The sequence below is a fragment of the Barbatula barbatula genome, assembly GCF_947034865.1.
Source record: "Barbatula barbatula genome assembly, chromosome: 3".
Taxonomy (NCBI): domain Eukaryota; kingdom Metazoa; phylum Chordata; class Actinopteri; order Cypriniformes; family Nemacheilidae; genus Barbatula; species Barbatula barbatula.
This window is the reverse complement of record NC_136764.1, coordinates 19509757-19531162: the sequence shown is the minus strand read 5'-3', so window position 1 is coordinate 19531162 and position 21406 is coordinate 19509757. Positions and strand designations below refer to the sequence as shown.

General features: G+C 40.1%; 1 protein-coding gene across 5 annotated transcripts in view; it reads right to left on the bottom strand.

The window, feature by feature from the left end:
* Positions 1 to 21406, bottom strand: part of tnika (TRAF2 and NCK interacting kinase a) — a 74751-nt gene that overhangs the window by 17230 nt on the left and 36115 nt on the right. For 2 of the 5 annotated variants that reach the window (XM_079453249.1, XM_079453250.1), the window contains exons 3-14: positions 18605 to 18661; positions 17438 to 17563; positions 13338 to 13448; positions 12375 to 12465; positions 11224 to 11354; positions 9185 to 9239; positions 8010 to 8088; positions 6766 to 6941; positions 4585 to 4654; positions 4294 to 4492; positions 3254 to 3364; positions 233 to 433 (exon numbers count right to left, since the gene is read on the bottom strand). In XM_079453249.1, the coding sequence (XP_079309375.1) occupies positions 233 to 433; positions 3254 to 3364; positions 4294 to 4492; positions 4585 to 4654; positions 6766 to 6941; positions 8010 to 8088; positions 9185 to 9239; positions 11224 to 11354; positions 12375 to 12465; positions 13338 to 13448; positions 17438 to 17563; positions 18605 to 18661 (1407 nt within the window). Of the gene's footprint in view, positions 1 to 232; positions 434 to 1942; positions 2030 to 3253; positions 3365 to 4293; positions 4493 to 4584; positions 4655 to 6765; positions 6942 to 8009; positions 8089 to 9184; positions 9240 to 11223; positions 11355 to 12374; positions 12466 to 13337; positions 13449 to 17437; positions 17564 to 18604; positions 18662 to 21406 lie in introns of all 5 variants that reach the window. The other 3 variants (XM_079453251.1, XM_079453252.1, XM_079453253.1) reach the window with 2 other exon arrangements.

Sequence of the window (21406 nt, the reverse complement as noted above, 5' to 3'; positions counted from 1 at the left end):
GCTACAACATTTGACACCACAATTGTAGATTAACACTTATTTTGTACAAACCCTCTGGTGGCCATTTTGCTGTAATAAAGATAACAAGAGTTAATCGGCCAAGTCACAATCTGCTCAATCAGGATCAACAATGTTGTTGATCGATTTCCCATGCTGATATAAAAACAACATTCTGAATTATATACAAAATGACAAACACAGATAAAGAGAAGCAACGACTCTTGAGTCATACCTCTTTGGCCCAGGCTGGTTTCTCGCTAGGGTTTCCTGCATCTTTGTAATGGTACAGTGGCGGCTTCTCTGCAGGTCTGGAGTCTTGTTGCTGCTGTTGTTGTTGCTGATGGAGAGAAACAAGGTAAGCTCTCTCTTGGTGCAGCTGTCTTTGCAACCTCTCCGCCTGCCTCTGCTCCTCCAGCTGCTTGCGTTTATATTCCTGACAAAAGAAATAAGAGAAACCCTTTAATCTACATAAACAAGACAGGTTCAAATACAGTATCACAGAAGCACAATGAGCATGTGGCATACATGCTAGCCAGTACACTGACACACGCACGCACACAAGCGCTGGATAACATACGCGGGGTAAACAGCGCCACACAGCAAATTCTTAAAGACCTCACAAAATGGCTTGGATAGTGCATTTAGATTTTGTTGCGCTAAGGAGTGTTCAAAACTATGATAAGCTACTAGCAGGTTGAGTTAAAAGGACTTCCATTATTATCCTCGAGAACACCGACACCTTACACTCACCTGTCTATGCAGTCCTAACAAAAATAACAGCTGTAAACAAATGGGGATTGCTGTCTAAAGGGCGAGTTGTGTAGGACCTACGCAGTAGATTGACCTTTTCCTTTATACTTGTGCGTTGTTGTCCGCGTCGACAGATAATGACCACATGGCATCAGTGTCCACGCGAGTGCTGCTTGTGTAACTAAGACAAGAGCCGTAGAAGATAAAGCTCAGTCGAGAAGCATAGCGCCAAGTAAATGGTCACTTTTTGTCAAATCGAACCAGAGGAGGAAACAGGGTGGAGGTTGAAAGTAGGCGGCTAGGAACCAGACGTTCAGGCATCTCTCTAAACTATGTTTAGAAACATACCGTGCATTGGTATGTCAAGTTTCTTTCAACTTGTAGAATTACACTAGTGATACAGATGACAAAACAGATCTCATGGGGTCTTTAAAAAAAGATAATGCAGTCTGTACCCTGCCACAGTAGCATTGTACATTGGACCAAAAATGCAAATGTTGGTTCTGATCTATCCATGTAACTAAGGACTAAGCCTTAATCACATGACTGAACACACAGTCAAAAGTATGCCATCTTTCCATGCCAGGCATATGTTGAGCCTCTGCGGCACCGAGCTGCAGTCCTACTTTCATTCTAATCTCATCTGTGACTTCAGTTGTGTCTGAAGGTAAAGAACGAAGATACCTGGAAAATACCTGCCCTTCCAAAGTGGCTTCAATAAAAAGAAAGTTTGATCGCATCTTCAGAACTGCAAAACTCCCATGAGAGCAGAAAATGAAGGGAACACCTGCTACACTCTGCAGCACTCCTACAAGCACTTAAAATACCCCAAAGCATGCTGGGATTTAGAAAACCAAAAAATAGGCACAGATAAAATCTTTTTTTATCAGCTTTGCCATTTGTCCATCTACCTGATATTCCTATCTTCTGTTATTTGGACAGTCAATAGCCATGATAGCAAGAACTATTGGCATGAATATAACATGCATGGAATGTCATGATTCATCACAACTGTCGCAAAACAACCAAATCACATGCAAAGCAAACAATGACCAGAATCACTGTATCGGCACAACCACAACAGTCACAAGAAGGGCGTATAAACATAAGGCCAGGGGTAAGATGACATAGGCGGGGTAGGGAAGAGATCAGGGTTCAGGGGTACAGCGGGCGAGTCTCTTCTCTCTGTTACCAGTAGGAGAGCCTGCTCTTGTAAGAGCTGTTGCTGCAGAACCTCAAGCTGTCTCTGTTCCTCCTCCAACTGACGACGGATATACTCCTACAGCCCAGCCCCGACGCCAGAGAGAGAAAGACAGGGAAACAGAGAAAAGGAGTTTATATCAGAGTAAAAGTGTGACAGGAGGAGATTATTTAACATAATAAAGTGACACACACTGTGAAATACAAAAGAAGAGAAATAAGGTGAAAAAACAGGAATACAATTAAAAAAAAAATTGTACGCGTGGGAGTAAACAGAGGAAAAAATAGAGCAGATAGTCAGATGAGAAATGAGAAGGTGTGAATGTGTAGAGAGTGCGAGGAGGAAGAAAGAGAGAGAGCTGGGAGTTTTTCCATCAGTGCGCCTGAAAGAGTCAGTCGGAGGATAAAAAACCTGAGGGTATGAGAGGAGGATCTTGAGAGAGAGATTGAGAAAGTGAGAGAAAAATAGGAGTATTACTGCAGTGTCCTTAAGAGCAAACGACTGCGAGATGAAGGAAGAGCGAGAATTGTGCAAGAGTGTTTGTGGGTCGGAGCTGGAAAACGTTTAACACAGCCAATAAACCTACTCGCATCAATAAAAGAGAGAAGAGAAATATTCACACCTTTATTGATCGTGTCACCAGTTTCTTTACAATCCCTTCATAAAAGAGTACCTCAGAGATATCGTACGCCAACCCGAAAGTTAGCACCGCACTGGTTCCCTCAACCCAAAGCCTACGCATTTTTCCGATCGACTTAGAAGACCGCAAAAGAAGCTCTGCGATAACAAATGTTTTTAGAAATGTATGTCCATGGTGCATTATGGAGATTTATTTGCGTGATGACATTTAATGTCCCCACCAAAGGATGTAGTCCCTTTTAGCAAGACATGATTAAGTTAAAAACCCTACACAAGCAGTTTCAAACTGGTGTGTTTTATATCATCGATTAAAAATATTAAGGGGTTTTGTTAACGCAAATGTGTGGCTCATCTAGTGGTTGAATGTGAACTTGCTTCTGCGTTTTGCATATGAAAATACGACTTCTCTGAAGTACTCTATAACTTTGTGTAGCAGAACAGTTCAAGGTCATACAGGCACACACGCACAGGCACACATCACAGTTAGGGTTGTTGGATGGTCAGTCTGGGGCAGATAAAGAGAAGGGCTTCCTGCGGGTCTTATCTGACTCACCACAATACCTTCCTTTAGCTTCACGCATGCACAACGACACACACTTTAATTGGGCATGAAGTTGTGCTTTCCGACTGTGAGCAGCGCTATGACAAACCGTGCGTGTATACCTGATCCCTTTCTGCCTGTCTCCTCTCCTCCTCTCGGCGGAGCTGCTCTTCATAGCGATGTCTCTGCTCTCTCTCCTGTTGTTTTCTGAGCTCACGCTCGCGCCGCTGTTGCTGTGAGACACACGCACACATAGCATGCAGCTGAATGGCCTGTTGGGTCTTTTCTTAGTAACAGTGTAGGAGAGAGAAAACAACACCTTCTCATCTATGTCCTCCGGTTTTATGTGCTTTATGAGAGTCTGGTCAAATTCCACAAGTGTCTTAAATATGGTGATGCTTTAGGGAGATACAATTCCCAAATCGACAAGAATAACTCAATGATCCCCAGCTAAAACCATAAAGACTGGGTGATGTAGTGAAAAATGATCATCTTTTTGATCATGTGTGTATCACCACCAAATTCATTGCAAATATATGACAAAGATTTAATATATTGCCAAACTGTAGTGGTTGTATTCTAAAAACAGATTTAAAGAAAAACATCAACACGCATGTTCTGGATGTTTAATCCATATGAAAGAAATTTTGGTGTGTGGGACATCGTCTCTAATTTGAAATAGCCTAGTCATTGTGTATATAGCTAAATATATCCAATTCGGCATAATCGGTAGATGACTTTCTATTTTGCAGAACACAATAAAAGGATTTGAAGAATGTTGGTCACCAAACAACATTGGCCCCACTGACAAAAAAACACTGAGACATCTCGAAATATCTTCTTTTGTGTTCCACAGAATAAAAAAAAAGAGTTTTTCTCGTTCAAAAGTTGTATATGACAGAATTGTCAGCAGGGTTTAGCAACTTTTTTTACCGAAAAGCACATTGCAACATTAATATAGTTCGTCTGTACATATGCACATAGTTTGTTACCCAGACGGACGCTAGCCTACTATTTAATTTATTTCTGAAAACAGAAAATATGTAAATGAGAATTTATTGTGCATTTAATCCCGTTTAAATATTTAAATACTGTGCAGTACTGTTACACAGGGCAGATTTTGCCCCGTATTACAAAGTGACAAAGTTGGCAATCCTTGTACCTCTTCTAACCGACGCCTCTGTTCTTTCTGTTCCTCGATACGCTTCTGTCTCTCAGCCAGCAGTTGGTGCTTGTGTCCCTCATTCTGCTGTTGCTCCAGCTGTTGTCTGCGTATGGCTTCTGATCGCTCCTTATTGGCTAACTGCAGGCGCAGGAAGTCCCGCCTCAGGGTGGACTCCCCGGGTACATTGATGATGGAGCTGTAAGGTGGGCAATAAGTGGAAGATTTTAAAGTTCACACAGAGTTTTTTCTACCATAAATCCAATACCAAACATCTTATGTAGGTTGTACCTGGGTTCTCCCATGTCGCGCTCTTCCTCCTCCTCCTCTTCACTCCCACTGTACTCATACTCCGTCTCATCTGCAGGAGTGAAAACATCCATCAGCCACATTCAAACAGGCAAAACATTTCCCTTCTGGTTAGCTACCTTCACATTTAGTCCACTTAAACCATCTGTCACAAAGTCGGTTTGATATTGGTTACGTCCAGTGGCGATCGGTGCCTAATCTTCAGGCCCAGCAGTAATTCCAAATATGTGTTCAGTGCATCATGTTTGTGCCGTGTCATGTCAAATACGTGTTCGGCACATCACAAGAACAAAATATGTGCCAGCTGGAGACACGGGCAAGGCTTTGCGTATAGTTTGTATAGCCTCTAGTTGTTTGTAGCAGGTCTGGGCCATACCTATCAGATCCAATATTGACGGCACAGCATTGTGCTTTTAAATTTTAGTCTCTCCATAAATCCAGCGTCGACCTGTGCCTTGTTCACAAAGGAATCCGCGGTGAAATGAAGCGAACATAAATGTCAATGTTAAACCCACGGGAGCTGGAACCTCTTTAAAAATAAACTTTACCCACACATTACTAATGTCGGAATCCAAAGGAAGGTTATGCAGCGACTACACACTTCACAATATTTGTATATTGCCATCTTTAACAGCATGTTTATTGCTTGCTCGCTCTATCTGGTTCCGGGCAACAGTACTGTCATGTTCGTACCTGTGGGCGGGGCTAGAGAACTAGTCGTTGATATTCTTTCTGTGGAGGCAGTGTTCAACCTATCCATGATAGATGGGTGCATTCCAGGACCTGGCGTTCACTGGGCCTGGTGTCAATAGGCCCTTTTCACAATGATGCTGTTCAACTTTCACCTTTCGCAAAGCAGTGCATCATAACTTCCATTTTGCAAAAAAAGAACAACTTCTGTTTTGCCGACGCACAACAATTTGACAACAGTGACTGAAAATACAAGTGGTCAAGACATCGGTAAGATTATTAGTGTGTTTAGTATCAGGCATGTTAATATTTCGTAACGGTATTGACTGACAGAACACTTATTCGAGTATTTATCCTAGCACCTTCGCTAACGCAAAAAGAAAACACCTACCTTCATAATCGTACTGTTCAACAGAATTTTTATCCTTTATCTAGTAACAAGGGCGTTTTCAGTTCTGACACTTACAGGATGTTCGCTTGAATACCATTCCCTCTTATATAACAAAAGCTTGGGTTAAAATTAATGTCTTAATTCATGACACCTTTAAAACTCGTGAATTAACGCTAATAGATATATCGCAGATATGCTCACTAAATATAAACCTAACAGACCACGTAGATCATTAGGATCAAGTCAGTTTGATATACCTTGGGTTCACTCTAAACAATGGGAATCCGCTATTAGCTTTTATGCTGCTTCCAGAAGAGATCATATGTGCCAAAATATTATCTCTAAACTCATCTTTTTAGAGCACTGTGCCTTGTCCGAACTGACTGCACTATATTTCATTTATAATCAGTTTATTCTAAACTGATTGAATTAACTTTGTATAATTTTTATTTTTAATAAAGGTTTTTGAATTCCTTGTTTTATTGTTGTGATTATTTTTATGTAAAGCACTTTGAATTACCGTTGTGTATGAAATGCACTATATAAATTGCTTTGCCTTGCCTAATATACAGAGTGAAGCACGCCAGAAATACAGAAATGGCGATCACCATCCGCTCTGGACACTTAAGAGTACTTATGTGAGATTTCATTTCAGACTTCAGATATCTACAAAAAATTACTTATACTATTAAAAAACTGACTCGGAAATGAGAGTCTAGCTCTGAAAAAAGGTCTTATAAAAACAGCGTATAGCGGTGTCGAAATAGCCAATGGGAGAGGAGGATTAGAACTAAACCCACACAATATAACCTCAAGTAGCATTTAAGGCGGCTATTTATCTCGCAAAATGGAGACTAGGAAATAAAGGAGGTGGCGGTACAGTGTGTGATAAATGCTAAATGTCAACAGAGTAGAGTGCTGCCCGAGGACAAGATCTCAGACTCCCTGAAACTGCATCAAGTTTAACACGCGTGTGACGTAAAGCATATAATGAAAGCATGTGCCGCATACAGAACAGGACATATCAGATTCTAACAGAGCAAGTTGATAAGGTCACTGCATGTGTGTGTGTGTGTTTTCACCTCTCTCGCCTCTCTTCTTCTTTGTGCGGTCAATATGGTCTTTCAGCTGAATACGGATCTGCCTCTCGCTGGGCATGTCTCTGATGAACGGATGCTTTAGCATCTGCTCCGTGCAGGGCCTCTGGTTGTGGTTCTTAACCATACAGCTCTCGATGAACGACTGGAACTTCTTTGACCTGCAGATATATGGGGAAGTTTGAGGCTTATCTTCTTTTCTTGATAACTCTCAGATGCGTATCTTGGGTGTGTTTGATGTTTTGATGATCTGGAAGTCTTGCGAGATTAACTGCGGCATCTAGGCTGTTTCTTTAACTAAGGCATAGTCCTGGCTTAAGTAGGATATTTATGTCACTTTTATTAAAATTCCTTTTATCACTGGTGTGCATCCTGCGACAAAACAATGGCAATGACATATTTTAAGATAAGTCAAAGCAATTTATTTTCAGTTAAGACAGCTCAAACTTTCATTCAAGTCAGGCACTAGTCTTAAGCCTGGTCTGTGAAACCGGACCAATATGTATTTTCTGTATTAAGCTTTATCAGCTCTTAAAGGAACAGTTCACCCAAAAACTTTGTCATCATTTACTCACCCTCGAGTTGTTCTAGGTCTGTATTAATGTCTTTGGTCTTATGAACACAGAGAAAGATATTTGGAAGAATGTTTATAACCAAAGCCACCGTTAACTACCATAATGGGAAAATGGTTTTATAAATGTCTTTGTTCCGTTGAACACAAAAGAAGATATTTTAAAGAATGTTAGAAAGCAAACAATTCCGGTGAACCATTGCAACATATCCTACTATGGAAGTCAACAGGGGCCAAGAACCTTGGTTACAAATATTCATCCAATAACTTTCTCTGTGTTCATCAAAAAGAAACATATACAGATTTGGAACAACTCGAGCGTGAGTAAATGATGACAGAATTTTCATTATTTGATGAGCTATCCCTTTAACTACATCCATACATCAAGCACACTACCCAACTTCTCTCAAAGCATCTGTGCTTGGATGGCTGTGCGTGTGAAGGACAGACCTATCACGTACATTTAAGCATTTGGCAGACACTTTTACCCAAAGCGAATTACATGGTATTGTACTATCAAGTGAAGATCACACGTGACAGATGAAACAAACAGGGAAGTATCACTTTAACAGTAGACTGGACAGTTTTTGTGAAATCTTGTTACTGTAGGTCTCAGCGAGGGTCTGTGACCTCTGTGAACAAAGAAAGGACTGCTCACCACTTCTTGGATTTGAGTCTGGGGGCTGCGTTTCTAGGGATCAGAAAAAGGGCCCTCATTGGGTGCATGTCGCATAGAGCTGTGGAGGAATAACAAAGAGAACTGTAACAACCTGGCATTATGGTAGCTGTTCAGTCCAACAATTCAATTTGTGTTTAAATGATGATGCGTTATGAAACAAAACAGCAAACCAAGTAGCTTCAGTGAAAAATGTGGCCCAAAAAACTAACAAAATGGATGAAAAATATGATTTCAGATGGGTTTTCACAGGCAGGGTCACAAAGGCCTCCAGTCCTAGTGGAAAGACATTTTTGTGTTCCTCTCACTAAACATGGTGCGGCAAAAGCTTGTTTGTTCTGGTAACTAGTTCAATAAAGGTCCAAAGGTTTCAAAAACGGCTCCATTCCTAATATATGTATTGTACATTGCATATATTGCATATAGCCTTCAATTTAAAAGCTCCCAGGAACAACAAATATGTCACCAAGAGGTTGAAAACTACATTTTCAACATGCGTGTTTAATCAGATGCCTAGCTATCGAAGAATCAACAGAATTTGAAGATAATATCTGGTCTGAAATAGACTTGCGTGCTCTGCAGGTGGCGACTGTTTGGGCAGGTGTCTGTGAATTCCCAGCACAGAGCTCTTTCAGCCTGGCAGGGTTGGCAAGCTTCCTCCAGCATAGAGGACAGTTAGGTTCGAGCAGCCATGTCACTTTTGGACACCGATCTGCTGCTACATACTGAGGCCAATACGCCAGTGCCAACAAAAACACAGGCGTGCGCGTAACCCATAGTCACACATCAATTTGTTGTAATGACAAGGTTGAGTCAACTATCCAATGTGCTGCATTAAAAAAAGCTAGCTTGTCCTGAAATGCACTGCCTAGCAGCTTTTCACTCCTGCTACGAGACAGCAGCCCCCTGCCAGTACAGCAGGATTATTCCCCGTCTCCAGCCAGGACAAGATCTCTACAGTCTGCCTGCTCTTTTGCCTGTCCGTCATTTCGCAGCCATCTGTATGACAGCCCCTCCGCTGAGATCAGCACACTCTTATTTTTTAAGTCTGTGACATTCACATGGCTTTACTCAATGTCATTAAGTATCTTTGGACTCTTAGCTGTGATAATGTGAACCGTACGCACAGAGCAGTGAAGGGTAACCGTGTTACTTACGAGGTGCTCCTTCGGCCATCTCGATGGCTGTGATTCCCAATGACCACAGGTCGCTCTGAAACACAAAACAGACAGAAACTACACATGAAACAGGATGCAAAATTAAACTTTAAGACTACCCAAAATGTATAACACGATTTTACTTAATGCCAGAGGACGTGCATGGATTTATTCTCTTATTTAAATTGATTTCTATAGCTATTTTCAAAATAGTTGCATTTTTGTTGCACTGCTGCAAAGCAACTTTATTGTATTAGCACATAAAGTGCATTAGAGACATACATTTAATAAATGGAGAATACATGGTGTCTTTGCAATTATAAACATTGGCAATACAGTAAGGAAATGTGACACTTGCTCTCACAATGACAGAACATAAAAAAATGACATAAAACATAATTATAAAATACTGTTCAATGACCTAATGTCGAGAACTACACAGAAAAACACTGTTTCACATAAAGTTATAAACAACTGGATTATATTGTGTTACACTATATGACATTATATTTAACTGTCACATTCATTCATTTATTCTTTATTTGTATAATTCTGTATAGCCTCATGAGCCTAAATGTAAAGCAAGTTGTTTACCGCTTCATTGTTTCACAAAAACTTGATCGTTTACCTATAATTCAGTTTGTGTGATGACGTGTGAACATGACTCGTACAACCAGATTTGAGATATTATTTGTTTCATAATTGAACTCTGTCATTCAGAATGACTCGCTCCACCTTTAATTTGCCTTCCATGGAAATCTGGCTCGCTGACAACATTTCTCTGGAACGGTTCAAAACAAGTGAAAACGCCAGGTACAGGTACATAATATGTTGAATAGTGTGACCGCACGATTGACATAAAACAAAGAATTGTGAAAAGAATTCTTTAATTTGCGTTTGATGTCTTTCTTTCATCTCTCTGTTAGGTGACAAAGATCAACAATGCTTTTCGTCAACCCACCCTAATTCAACCTGAAGAATGCTTGTAACCAAACAGTTCTTGGCCACCACTGACTACCATAGTAGGAAAAATCTCTTTGTTCAATAGATGTAGGAACGCAAACAGTACTGTGGCACTATTGACTACCACTGTCATGTTTTCTACTATGGCGGTCAATGGTGGCCAAGAACCGTTTGGTTACAAGCATTCTTCCAAATATCTTTCTCCGTTTTCATCAGAACAAAAAAATGTATACAGATTTGTAACAACTCGAGCACGAGTAAATGAAGACAACATTTTCTTGTCCCTTTAAGACAGGTTTACTGAGCATTATGTTGTTGACATAGAGGCAAACTGACATGACAAATGCACTAACATAAATGCAGCGCCGCATACTTCTGTTATCCAATACAGGGATAATACCGCTGCACACAGATGACATTTCAAACTGCAATAAATGCCCTCCCATACTTCACAATTGTCTGAGCTTTGATCTAGACCAGGAACGACGTTTTAAACAAGCAATGAAACGGAATACAGCATAACGACAGACAGACAAAGGGGCCAATATTTCGTCGAACAGGAAGCAGAGGTGTCGCAGCGGTGTGCGTTTCGGCAAGGCTAGAGTTGTGTCGTTGTGTCGTTATTGCGACATTATCAGTGCTGCCAGCTGTGGCGCGAGTTCCTATATTAGCCCGAGTGATCTGTGGATAATGGGGGCTAAATTGTTTCCAAGGACACTTTATTTGATTTTGATTGCATATGCTCATGCGTGTGTGTCAAGTAAATTGAGGACCTGTGATCAATACTCTATCCCTCTGGCTAGATCACTTCAGACTATCTCAGAATGAAGGAGGGAGACGCTGCTCTGCAACAACACGACACCAGCTTAAGTGTAAATATTTCCAATTCGTTAACACTTTTGCGTTAGCAAACAAAATGATACAAACATTTGAGACATAAAAGAATCTATTGCATGTGATTAACAAGGAGGATTATATTGCACTGGGAAAACTAGTAAGCAAACTAATGTATTTTTTGGAAAACACCTTTATTATGTCGTTTAAGATCTTCTCTTGAATTCAAGCTAATATTTCACCTTATAGTCATATGTGGCTTCAGGATTCTCCTCACAAGCGATGACCTCGGGAGCCATCCAATAAGGTGTGCCGATGAAAGTGTTCCTGCGACTCACAGTACGGTCCAGCTGTGCGCTTACACCGAAGTCCACTGGGGATCAGACCAAACAGACACAGTGATCAGTTCAATTCAATAGGACAAGTTCTGTAGCGACAGGTTCATGAACGGTAGAGATTTTGGGCACTGTAAAACCCCCGGTCTAAAGCTATTCTAGTGTTATGAATTTGTCATTTGCAGTCAAAAAACATCAGAGAATGTATTTATGACCAATAGATTGTACTACTCGAAATTCCTGTTGATCGAGTCCAGATGTTTTTTGTAATAACTGCCGTACCTCGACAGAAAAACAGCCTTTGTTATGACTTGAACCCTGCAGAAAGCCAAATGAGCCCTGATCACCCCATTTCCCACATCCCCTGGTCTCATAGTTTTACACTATGTCCTCACCGTACAATGTTTGTGACTATATCCCATTGTGTCTGGTATCTATGCTATAGTAAAGCCAATAACCAACGTTGAGGCAGGATATTCTGTAGGTTATTAAATTCCATTGCTGCAGAATTGCACTGAACAGACACACACACACAATCAAATCTCATTGGTAATAAAGAATAGACTGAGACAGAATATCCGTGTGCCTCAATCGGCTCTCTATGTCGTGAATCAGTACATGATGTATATGGGATAAAGCACTGGCACTACTCACTGGGATTTGTTTAGGAGGTGATGCGTAGTAAAACCATCAACACTGCATTTATAAACAACAGTGGCCTGACTGCTGAAGTGAGCAGACATTGTTTTTAAAAGCTCCTTTCACAAGCACAAATCTGCATTAAGCCTTTCACGTATTTCTCAAATGTGCTTGAGTAGCGCTGTCATGACCAATTGTGATCAATTATTTAGCGTCACACTGGCTAATTGATTTCCCTCTGATCTACCAGCTTTCTCACAGTCATCCTTATTTCCCAGCTGGGTCTCAAAGAAAGCACGGGTCACGAAAAACACCTCATAAAAATGTCCATGTTTGCAATCTCCTGCACAGGATTTACGCTCTTTCACTGTGCAGAGTTGGATTTAAAGTTGCCTGCGCGTACAGGGCTGTGCGCTTACCTAGTTTGACCTCAGCATTCTCCGTCAGCAGCACGTTCTGGCCTTTGATGTCTCTGTGGATGACTTTGTTATTGTGGAGATGAGCAAGCCCCTGGTGGAGAGAGAAAAAATGACTGGATCAAAGGATGCAAGAATGGGAGAACTCGTCATTCACAAACTAAAGGTTGTAAGTAACTACCCGTAAAATTTGATATACATTACATTTATTCATTTGACAAACGCTTTTATCCAAAGAGACTTACATTGCATTATACAATACATTTGAATCAGAGTATGTGTGCAATCCCCTGGGATCCAACCCCTGACCTTGGCATGACTAAAGTCATGCTCGAACCACTGAGCCACAGGAACAGGTTTCTTATATAATGGTCAAACCAGTCGTATAATGGTTACTTATAACGGTAACAGATCAGGAATGGTTGGTGTCCTTGTTGAAAAATGAATGTCAAAAGAATAAACTGCAGTAAAGTGTGTTTATATTGTTGGAGATACTAAATGTTTTTGCTACGAAATAGTGATTACTGTCTAATTTTGATGCAACTGAAAACCATTAACTGGTAAAGTGTAATTTAAAGTTAGGCTTACAATAATTGACTCAACAAATATAAGAACAAATATTTCACTCATTTAGTGGAAATATGTTGTTGTGATGGGGACGGGGTGTAAGAGCGGGGACAGGGGTTTATGAGGATGGTGTGAGATATGATGGGATCCAGTACTCCATAAAGGTTAAGAACCACTGTGCTGAATGACTAAATGTACATGTGCGTTACTGTGTTACGGTAATGAGATTTTTAGGGTTGTTTTGAATAATTGTTCAGTCTTGAACTAAAACTTTAAAACATGTCTGAATAGTTTTCGAAGCCTAAAAAGGAAATCAAGATTCCATGAGAATCACTCTTGTTCTAAAACCAACTTGAACACCTTGACACACAGGTTTTCTTATAAAGTACAGCCACTTACCCGGAGGATCTCTCTGCTAATGTAGGCGGTCCAGTCTTCCCTCAGTGAGTTGCCCTTGGTGTTTTTGATCAGGTCTGTCACTGATCCCGCGCTGCAGAACTCCATCACCAGCTGCAGAGGAAACAGCACAAGTCACTATCTATCCAACGCTCACAGCCGCATATCAAGGCTGTTCTTTTGTCCTTCTCACATGCACATCCTTAAGAGTTCAGAGATGCTGCAACGCCTCGATTTGTGTATCTAGTACAGCGCCACTGAATCTCAAATCTGTGCTGTGGCTCCATTTAATCGTATTTCTTCTTTTGTGTGACATAAGCTTATCCAAAAAATATAAGAACAACCTATTTAAACGGCAAAACAATCTAAAACCCAAACAGGATAAACAAACAGCAAAATGGGGACTGCCTCTTCTAATAAGGCTTCAAAGGATTGCACCCCATTGAGCCCTGGGTGGATTTTATTATATACCCAGACAGAGAAACAAGATAAATACGGCAGCATTCACAAAAACACTCAAAAGGGGATTTTTAAATGCAGGACATAAATCTTTGAGCACTGATCAACCACAAGCCGAGAGAGAGAGCGAGTCCATTAACATGCATGGCCGGGATGAAGACACCAGACAGGAGAACAGCATCATGCTTTTAAAGTCTCGCTCTCTCTCTCGCTCTCTCATGATTGGGCGACATTGCACTTACCTATGCAGGCAACATTGAAAAAAGCCACAAGTGACTGGTATTATGTAAATACACATCGAAAGAGTCAAGTTAGAAGTGTTTATATGCAAGTTTTTACTTTTAAGCATTGCCCCAAGCTATGTTCCAATATTAGCTTGGCAACTGTGAAAATGAAAGAATGCATTCAAATAGTGGAATAAAAGGCACCAAGTTGACAGGCAGAATACAGCTTGAGGCCAATTTTGGTGAACATTTTTTGACAGTGGGGCCACCCTGATAATACATTAAACATGGTTGAGTCTCAATAGACAGGCTGGATCAGTATTTGTATCAGTATCAATCACATTTCATATCATTTTTATCCGGGAGCCCTGCAGACCAAATACGCCTTAAAGGGTCCTGATTATTTCCCTCATTATTGACCTTTGAAGACAAGGTAAGTCTTCTGATCCTAAATGTGTTATTGGTGCATTGCAGATAATCTTATATTACACAGTGTGTTTTCACCACCCATTCATCTTTGCCCATGTGTTTACCTCGAAGGAAACAGTGAACCTTACATAGGAAAACAAGATTTGTTCGCATGAAAAGGGCAACTGACAAATAACTCCATTTCCACGGCTCATGTGAAAAACCGGTTCTGAGAAACTGTACAATAATGTAAAGTAACCCTCAGTTAGGATTATGTGTGTGTGTGTGTTGCCTTATGGAATCTAAAACAAGATCAAAGAGAATTGCAGATGAGTTGACAGTATGAGTTTTGTTTTTGTTCCAACATTTACTGTAGCTGTCCAGTGTAGTGACCTCTACGTGAACTAATTCATGGACCATAGCAAATATGGATGGTTTTGAATTGCAATGCTAATGAAAACAAGCCTGCAGGTGTACCTGGGCAAAAAGATTTAAAACATATGTTGTGGATAAGGATCTGACCAAGTCTCTAAAAACAGTAGATACATTAAGGGTACAGTTCACCCAAAAATGCTGTCATGAATTATTCAACCTCAAGTTGTTCCAAATCTGTATACATTTATTTGATTGGTTGAACACGAAGGATATTTGGAAAAACGTTTACAACGGAGATCGGCACCGTTGACTACTATTAAAATTGTTGCTAAATGTGCCAGAATGTTTTTTTCCTAAACTCTTCAAAATATCTTTCTTTGTGTTTAACCAAGCAAAGATTTATATTTAATAATATTTTAATAATGTTTTGAGTAATTCATGACAGCCTTGCCCTCATCTGTGTCAAGTGAATCACTGTGTCTTCGCCGACTCTCTCTGACATTTTCAGTCTGAAACAACTGTAAATAAATCAGGGCTGCACAATAACAAATCAAATATTGCATGTGCATATCGCAATGGCCTGCATTAACTGAATGCTTATTTTTATAAATGAAAATGGTTTCAAAGAAATTCATTATTTAGAAAGTTATTGTATATCAGTTTCTTTCAGTTCTAGTAAAAAACGAATTGTATACAATAAGATATTCATTTCTGAAGAGCAACATATCATAAGACTCCGATAAGTTAACAAGTACTCAAAAAGCCTCAAAACAAACCAGTCTAACCATCTTGGCCAGGCTGTGAGAGCTTGTAACCACCATACGTTGAAATATGAGGGATAGTAGCACAGCTTGAAAAAGGATGGAAGGATCAGGAAAAGACGTTTAGTCTATTTGTTGATCCTCTTCAGAGTCTAGACTTGTTCTCCTTGTGTAATTGGAATAGGCTCTAGCTCCTCTAATCGCTCTTCTGTGAAGAGTGTCCAATCTAGTCTTTGAGCAGAGCCACTACATGTCAGGGATGTGTGCTTGACCACACAACAGCCACTCAAAAGCCGCCTGGCTTTGGAAACTGGCCTCCGGTTAAATAAGACAGTTTTCTGTGGCTAGCATGTTGTAAGTGTTGGGAAGATCAGTCGGTGATAAATCCACTCAATGTTTAGCAAATAACCTTTGCGAAACATCATAAACAGATTATAATCTATATCATGTGCTGCTTGATTTCGCACAATAAATCACATGAAACTTATTTCACTGCCTGCAATGTCATAAATCTGGAAAAACAACATCATCCAGCTTTGCTGATGAGGCTGTCTTTTGGGTTATGGTGCATATTATAAACGTCCCTATTTAAAGGTACTGACTCATGTTCACAACTTATCACACGTAACTGTAGACCACGATTCAGCATGAATGTGATGTGTACTTAAAATACATAGTTCCGCAAGACGCAATATGCAAATATGCAAAAGCGTTGCTTCATTTTTGTTTTTTTAAAACCAAGTAAATTCATTAAAGGAATGAAAATTCTCTCATCATTTACTCAACCTCTTGTCAATACAAACCTGTTTGGCTTTCATTCTTCTGCAGAACACAAAAGAAGATTTTTTGAGGAATGTTGGTAACCGTACACTGCGGTACCTGTCCACATCCATTGTTTTTGTGTCCATAAATTAGAAGTAAATGGGGGCCAGTGCTGTTAGGTTAGCAACTTTCTTCAAAATAGCGTCGGTTGTGTTCTGCAGATGAAAGACAGTCATACAGGTCTGAAATGACTTGAGGGTGACTAATATGTTTGTTCAACTATCACTTGACAATGCAACACTTGCACACAAAAACAACAGAAGCTTCCTGTCGATTTGTTCAATGCTGATCCCAGAGCATCCATGAACGCCAAGCACCAAACCAAGACCAAATTGAATGTGCGTTTCAATCACTTTCTCATAGCGAAAGGTGCTATTGGTATCTTTCACCTTGTGATTGGCAGGTCAGGGGGAATATTGAAGGGAATTTGAGTTTTGCGCCCCTTAAGTCTTGCAGCAGTGGGAATGTCACCCTTCATCTGAAAGCACCATCCTTTCAAGAGCTGTCACGCTGTGCCGAGACGTGTCACAAATGCACTTCATTTCCCGTGATGTCTATCTTTATTGGTGCAGTGTGCCTGCGTGTCCCTGCAGCCCCTGATAAACAACACAAATTACCCTGCCGCTATCAGGGCTGATCAGACTATGGATGAAAATGGAAGTAGATGGAAAGGGCCATTCGTACAGCACTAAAGGCAGGGAGGAGAAAAGAACCCTGTTCCATTGTCATAACAGGTCAACACTTCAGATATCCGGCTGGCCTCACTGACCTCACAAATTCCAAATGGAAACAAAATCAGACCAAACCTTGCTTTTCTTATATTGAAATACGTACAAAAAACCCTCCACAGCCCTTAGTGATTCCTCAACGCTTCCCAGCACAGATCTTTATTTATTCTCCATGACAAGACAACGCCGCTTTGAACACTGTTCAGCAAATCCCATCAAAACCCATTTTTCATACACATCGCCATAGGCTCATTTACGCTGCGCAGCCCGTAGATAGACACACTCCATTTCTTTTCAATGATGACACAGCGGGGCACGGTACTCACCCACAGCTGGTCATCCGTGCCAGGAGGGTTCTTCTTAATGAAGGCACCATAGTAGGTGGCGATGTTCTTGTGGTGGGAGTACTTCTTCAGCATGTTGATCTCAGCCTTGATCTCTTCCTCTTCCTGCTGTAAGGACAAATGCAACAAGGGATCATGGGATTAAGTAATGCTTGAGGTCAGAGAGGCCACTCTGGCTGACCTATACCGACAGCGGATGGCCCACTTAAAGATAAAGGTGTTTTAATATGAAGTGGAGAGCTGAGGGGAAAAGAGGGCATGGGATTAGCCGTAAGACCCCCTCATTAGACCCTGACTGGAGTAGTCCTTTGGTACTCCTCAGCTCCCCACTCAATGATCTCAGCATGATGATTGATGCTGCTGCTGATGAACAGCAATCTGAGTTAATGACAGACCTCATTTCAACTCTCATCATCTCAGTCGCTTTTATTACAGGTCAGGCAGACAAGATGCGTCTCAAAACCTAAAAAAGTGGGAAACTATACAATAATATTGACTAAAACTGTGTCACGTTATAATGTTTTTGTAATGTTATTTCAATTTTAACTGCATAGGACGTGAGCTTGGTTTGTAAAAAGAAATTGATTTTTGTGGAAAAGAATGATAGTAGTATTCATAAATATATTTAACTGCGATAAATACATAAAATATGAAATATAATTTAGTGACTTCACAATCAGGAAAAAAAAAAGAGAAACTGAAAATGTATAAACCATTAAAAAGAGCAAACATGACTGAAATCATATAAAACTGGCTGAATATTCAGAAAGATGACATGCTTGCAGCAAACAAAATTACGATGCTGATGACCGTTAAATGCATTATTACAGTCTTGTGAAAAACGTATTGACATAAATATATAACTGAAATTGAGAGTAATGAAAAAAGTTGATTTGCAAAAATCCTGTTTTTAGTATGTTATCATGTTTTTATTGTGAACACAGTTTTGACAATCAAAACAACTGCAGTTAGACTGCTATAAACTGAAATTCACAATAAAAACAAGATTTGGGAAAAAACTGATGTGTTATGTTGTTGCGAACAAACTCTTTAAATAAACCTGCAGATTTCAGCCAGGAACATTAGCCATGTTGTAGTTTTGACAACAGTTGCAGAGCGTTATAGAAGTCAAATGTCAAATAAACTCACCCCCGTGACATCCATGCACTTGATGGCAGCCAGTTGACCCGTTTTGACATGTCGGCCCTGCAGAAAAACAAACGCTAATTCAGTAAAAGATGTAATAACAAATAGCAATGGGACCCTCCTTCATTGCATCCTGAAAAAAGTATACATCAAGTCTCAAATCAAATACCCCATACAGAAAAAGGCAAACAAATCAAACAACTGCAAACTTATTTTATGCATTTAAGTATGAAGCACCATATTATGGCAATAGATTCACTTGTTATGATACAGTCACATATGTTATGGAACTCACAAATAATCAACTCTTATGGGGCATTTCCAGTATTACCTGCTGTTATTACGAGCATATCCTAACAAATACAACCTGAGAAAACCTTTCATTACAAAGTTGTTCTATAGTTTATAAAATAGGTTACACCTATAATTCATAAACGTTTTCCTCGTTTCCCATTTATGTTTTTTTAATGGTTCTGAAAATATTTTTCTCTCTTGAACTTGTTTTACTAATATTTAAACCGTAAGATACGATTATATTTTTGGCTCGTAAAATGGCTTGACCAGTACACACACTTCATACCATAAGCGTGCCATCACGGTCTATTAAATGCCATTATTTATCCTAAATGACAAAAGCATACACAGCAACATCATTAATAAGCATATTAGTGTCCAACAGTGAAATACCCCATGGACACACAAACACCCTCAATACTTTGAAATCGCAATCACATGTGGATTTACAGTCGAGGCAGGATGCCCTCATTTCTGAACCGCCGCGGGGATCTGAAAAGTTGGAGGGATTGCAGTTGTGTAGGTCCGTATAGTCCAGATTTAAAATCGGACAAAGAAAGAGAGGCTTCATTACAGGGAGAGTAGCAGACACAGAAAACACCACAAGCTTTCCTTACACAGGACCATGCGGCATGTCTTTAACCTCAGCAATCATGTCTGACTGAAACCTTGACTCAGGGAAACGAAATGACAATTACAAGCCACCAGGGTTGGGAGCTGTTTTGAAATTAATGCAGGAAATAATGACTTTATCTTGATATCGGAATTTGCCACTGGTGTCATTTAAAGGTCCTATGCGTAATTTTTGGGAGGTTCTATTGACAATTGCAATATAATAAACTGTACATAACTATGTGTCCAGAGGTGTATAAAGACCTTACATAATGAAGCATTGTGTTTTTATTACCTCAAAATAAGCTATTTCTATACACTGCAGGTCCCCTTACATGGAATTCAATGTGTTTTTACTACAGCAACCCTAAACGGACAAACTGCTCTACAAAGCATGTTATCTCCTTCAGCAAAGAAGCTAAAACATGTGTCTGTGTCAGCCACCGTAGTGCTTCAAAAAGGCAGATGAGCAGTGCGGTGAGCCTTCGGTTGCAATTCGTACACAAAAAACTTGATGTTGCAACATTTCATATACTGGACTTTTAACAGAATAAAATAAAAATACATACAAATACAATAGGTATCCAGCGATTCGCGCTCAAAACCCTAAAAAAGGGAATGACCATTCTAAAACACAAACATCTTCCATTGGTTAAAAAACACAACTCATGCTATTGGTTCAGCCAATGTTGCCATATCAGGATGGCGAGGATTTTTAAACGAAGCCATGTTTTGGTAGCATCACACTTTGATAATACTTCGACAAAAAATACTTTTAATTTGAACAATATGTTAAAATGCTCAAGTCCTTGTCCTGCTAACCCATGCCACAGTGTTCTGTCCTGTCTTGCTTCACGTGTTCCTTTAGCTATCTGCCAAATCCTTCCAAAGTGGGTCACAAGCATGGTGACAGACTCTTTCACAGCATTGGCCAATCGGCAGCCAGCACTTTATTAATTAAAACTCAATGGCTCCCACCTCAACAATATGTTATCCTTCAGACACCAGAGAAATAAACACAGCAAAAGATAGAGACAGCAAAGTCGGAAAAAAAGAAGACACCAGAGATAAACGGTATCTTGACAGTTAAATGCCAGAAGGAAAAAATATTCGCCTCCGTAGAAAATCTTCCCCTGACAAGCTGGATTTGGCCATAAGGCAGCTGTCCTTGGTTATTTGTCAGAGAGCCAAAAGAAAGATTGTCAGGCAAATGACAGGACCACCTCAGGAGGCCCCATTAATAGCCAGCGATTCATCTCAGCGCAAACACGCACAGTCCCTTACCATTCATTACAAAAGCATAATAACCTCCACTACTGTAACTACACACACACACAGAGAGACAGCGCTGCTTTTCAAAGCCTCTGTGAATAGATTTGGCTGTCATTCAACAAAAATCCAATTCTCTTTTCTAGAGTTATTTTACTATCAGCAGATATTCAGTTATTGATTTCAGCCTGGAACAGAAAGACACCATCTTCAAACCCAGCAAAAAGTGTATCATCACTAAAATTAGTGCTGGTCGATATACTGGTTCATACCGAATACTGGTGTGTATTTTTATGATGATATACATTTTTAATTTGCGGAACACAATGCAGCGCAACACTGTTTCAGTGGGGTCCCTTTTCACTGTTGTACTATGACCGGCCATTCACACAGAATGCGCCTTTTTTGCCGCGCGGCACTACATTATTATCATTTTCAATTCATTTTTGAATTTATTTCTATGTAAACATTCGCTAAACATTTGCAAGTTCGCATGATGTCATGCACCGGTTTTCCCATTGTCCAATCGGATGAAAGGAGAGGCAATCAACTGCAGTATTTCCTCTCTCAATAAGTAGAGAATTTGGTATAAAAAATATCATCATGTACCGGGTTACTGTATTGTTACCG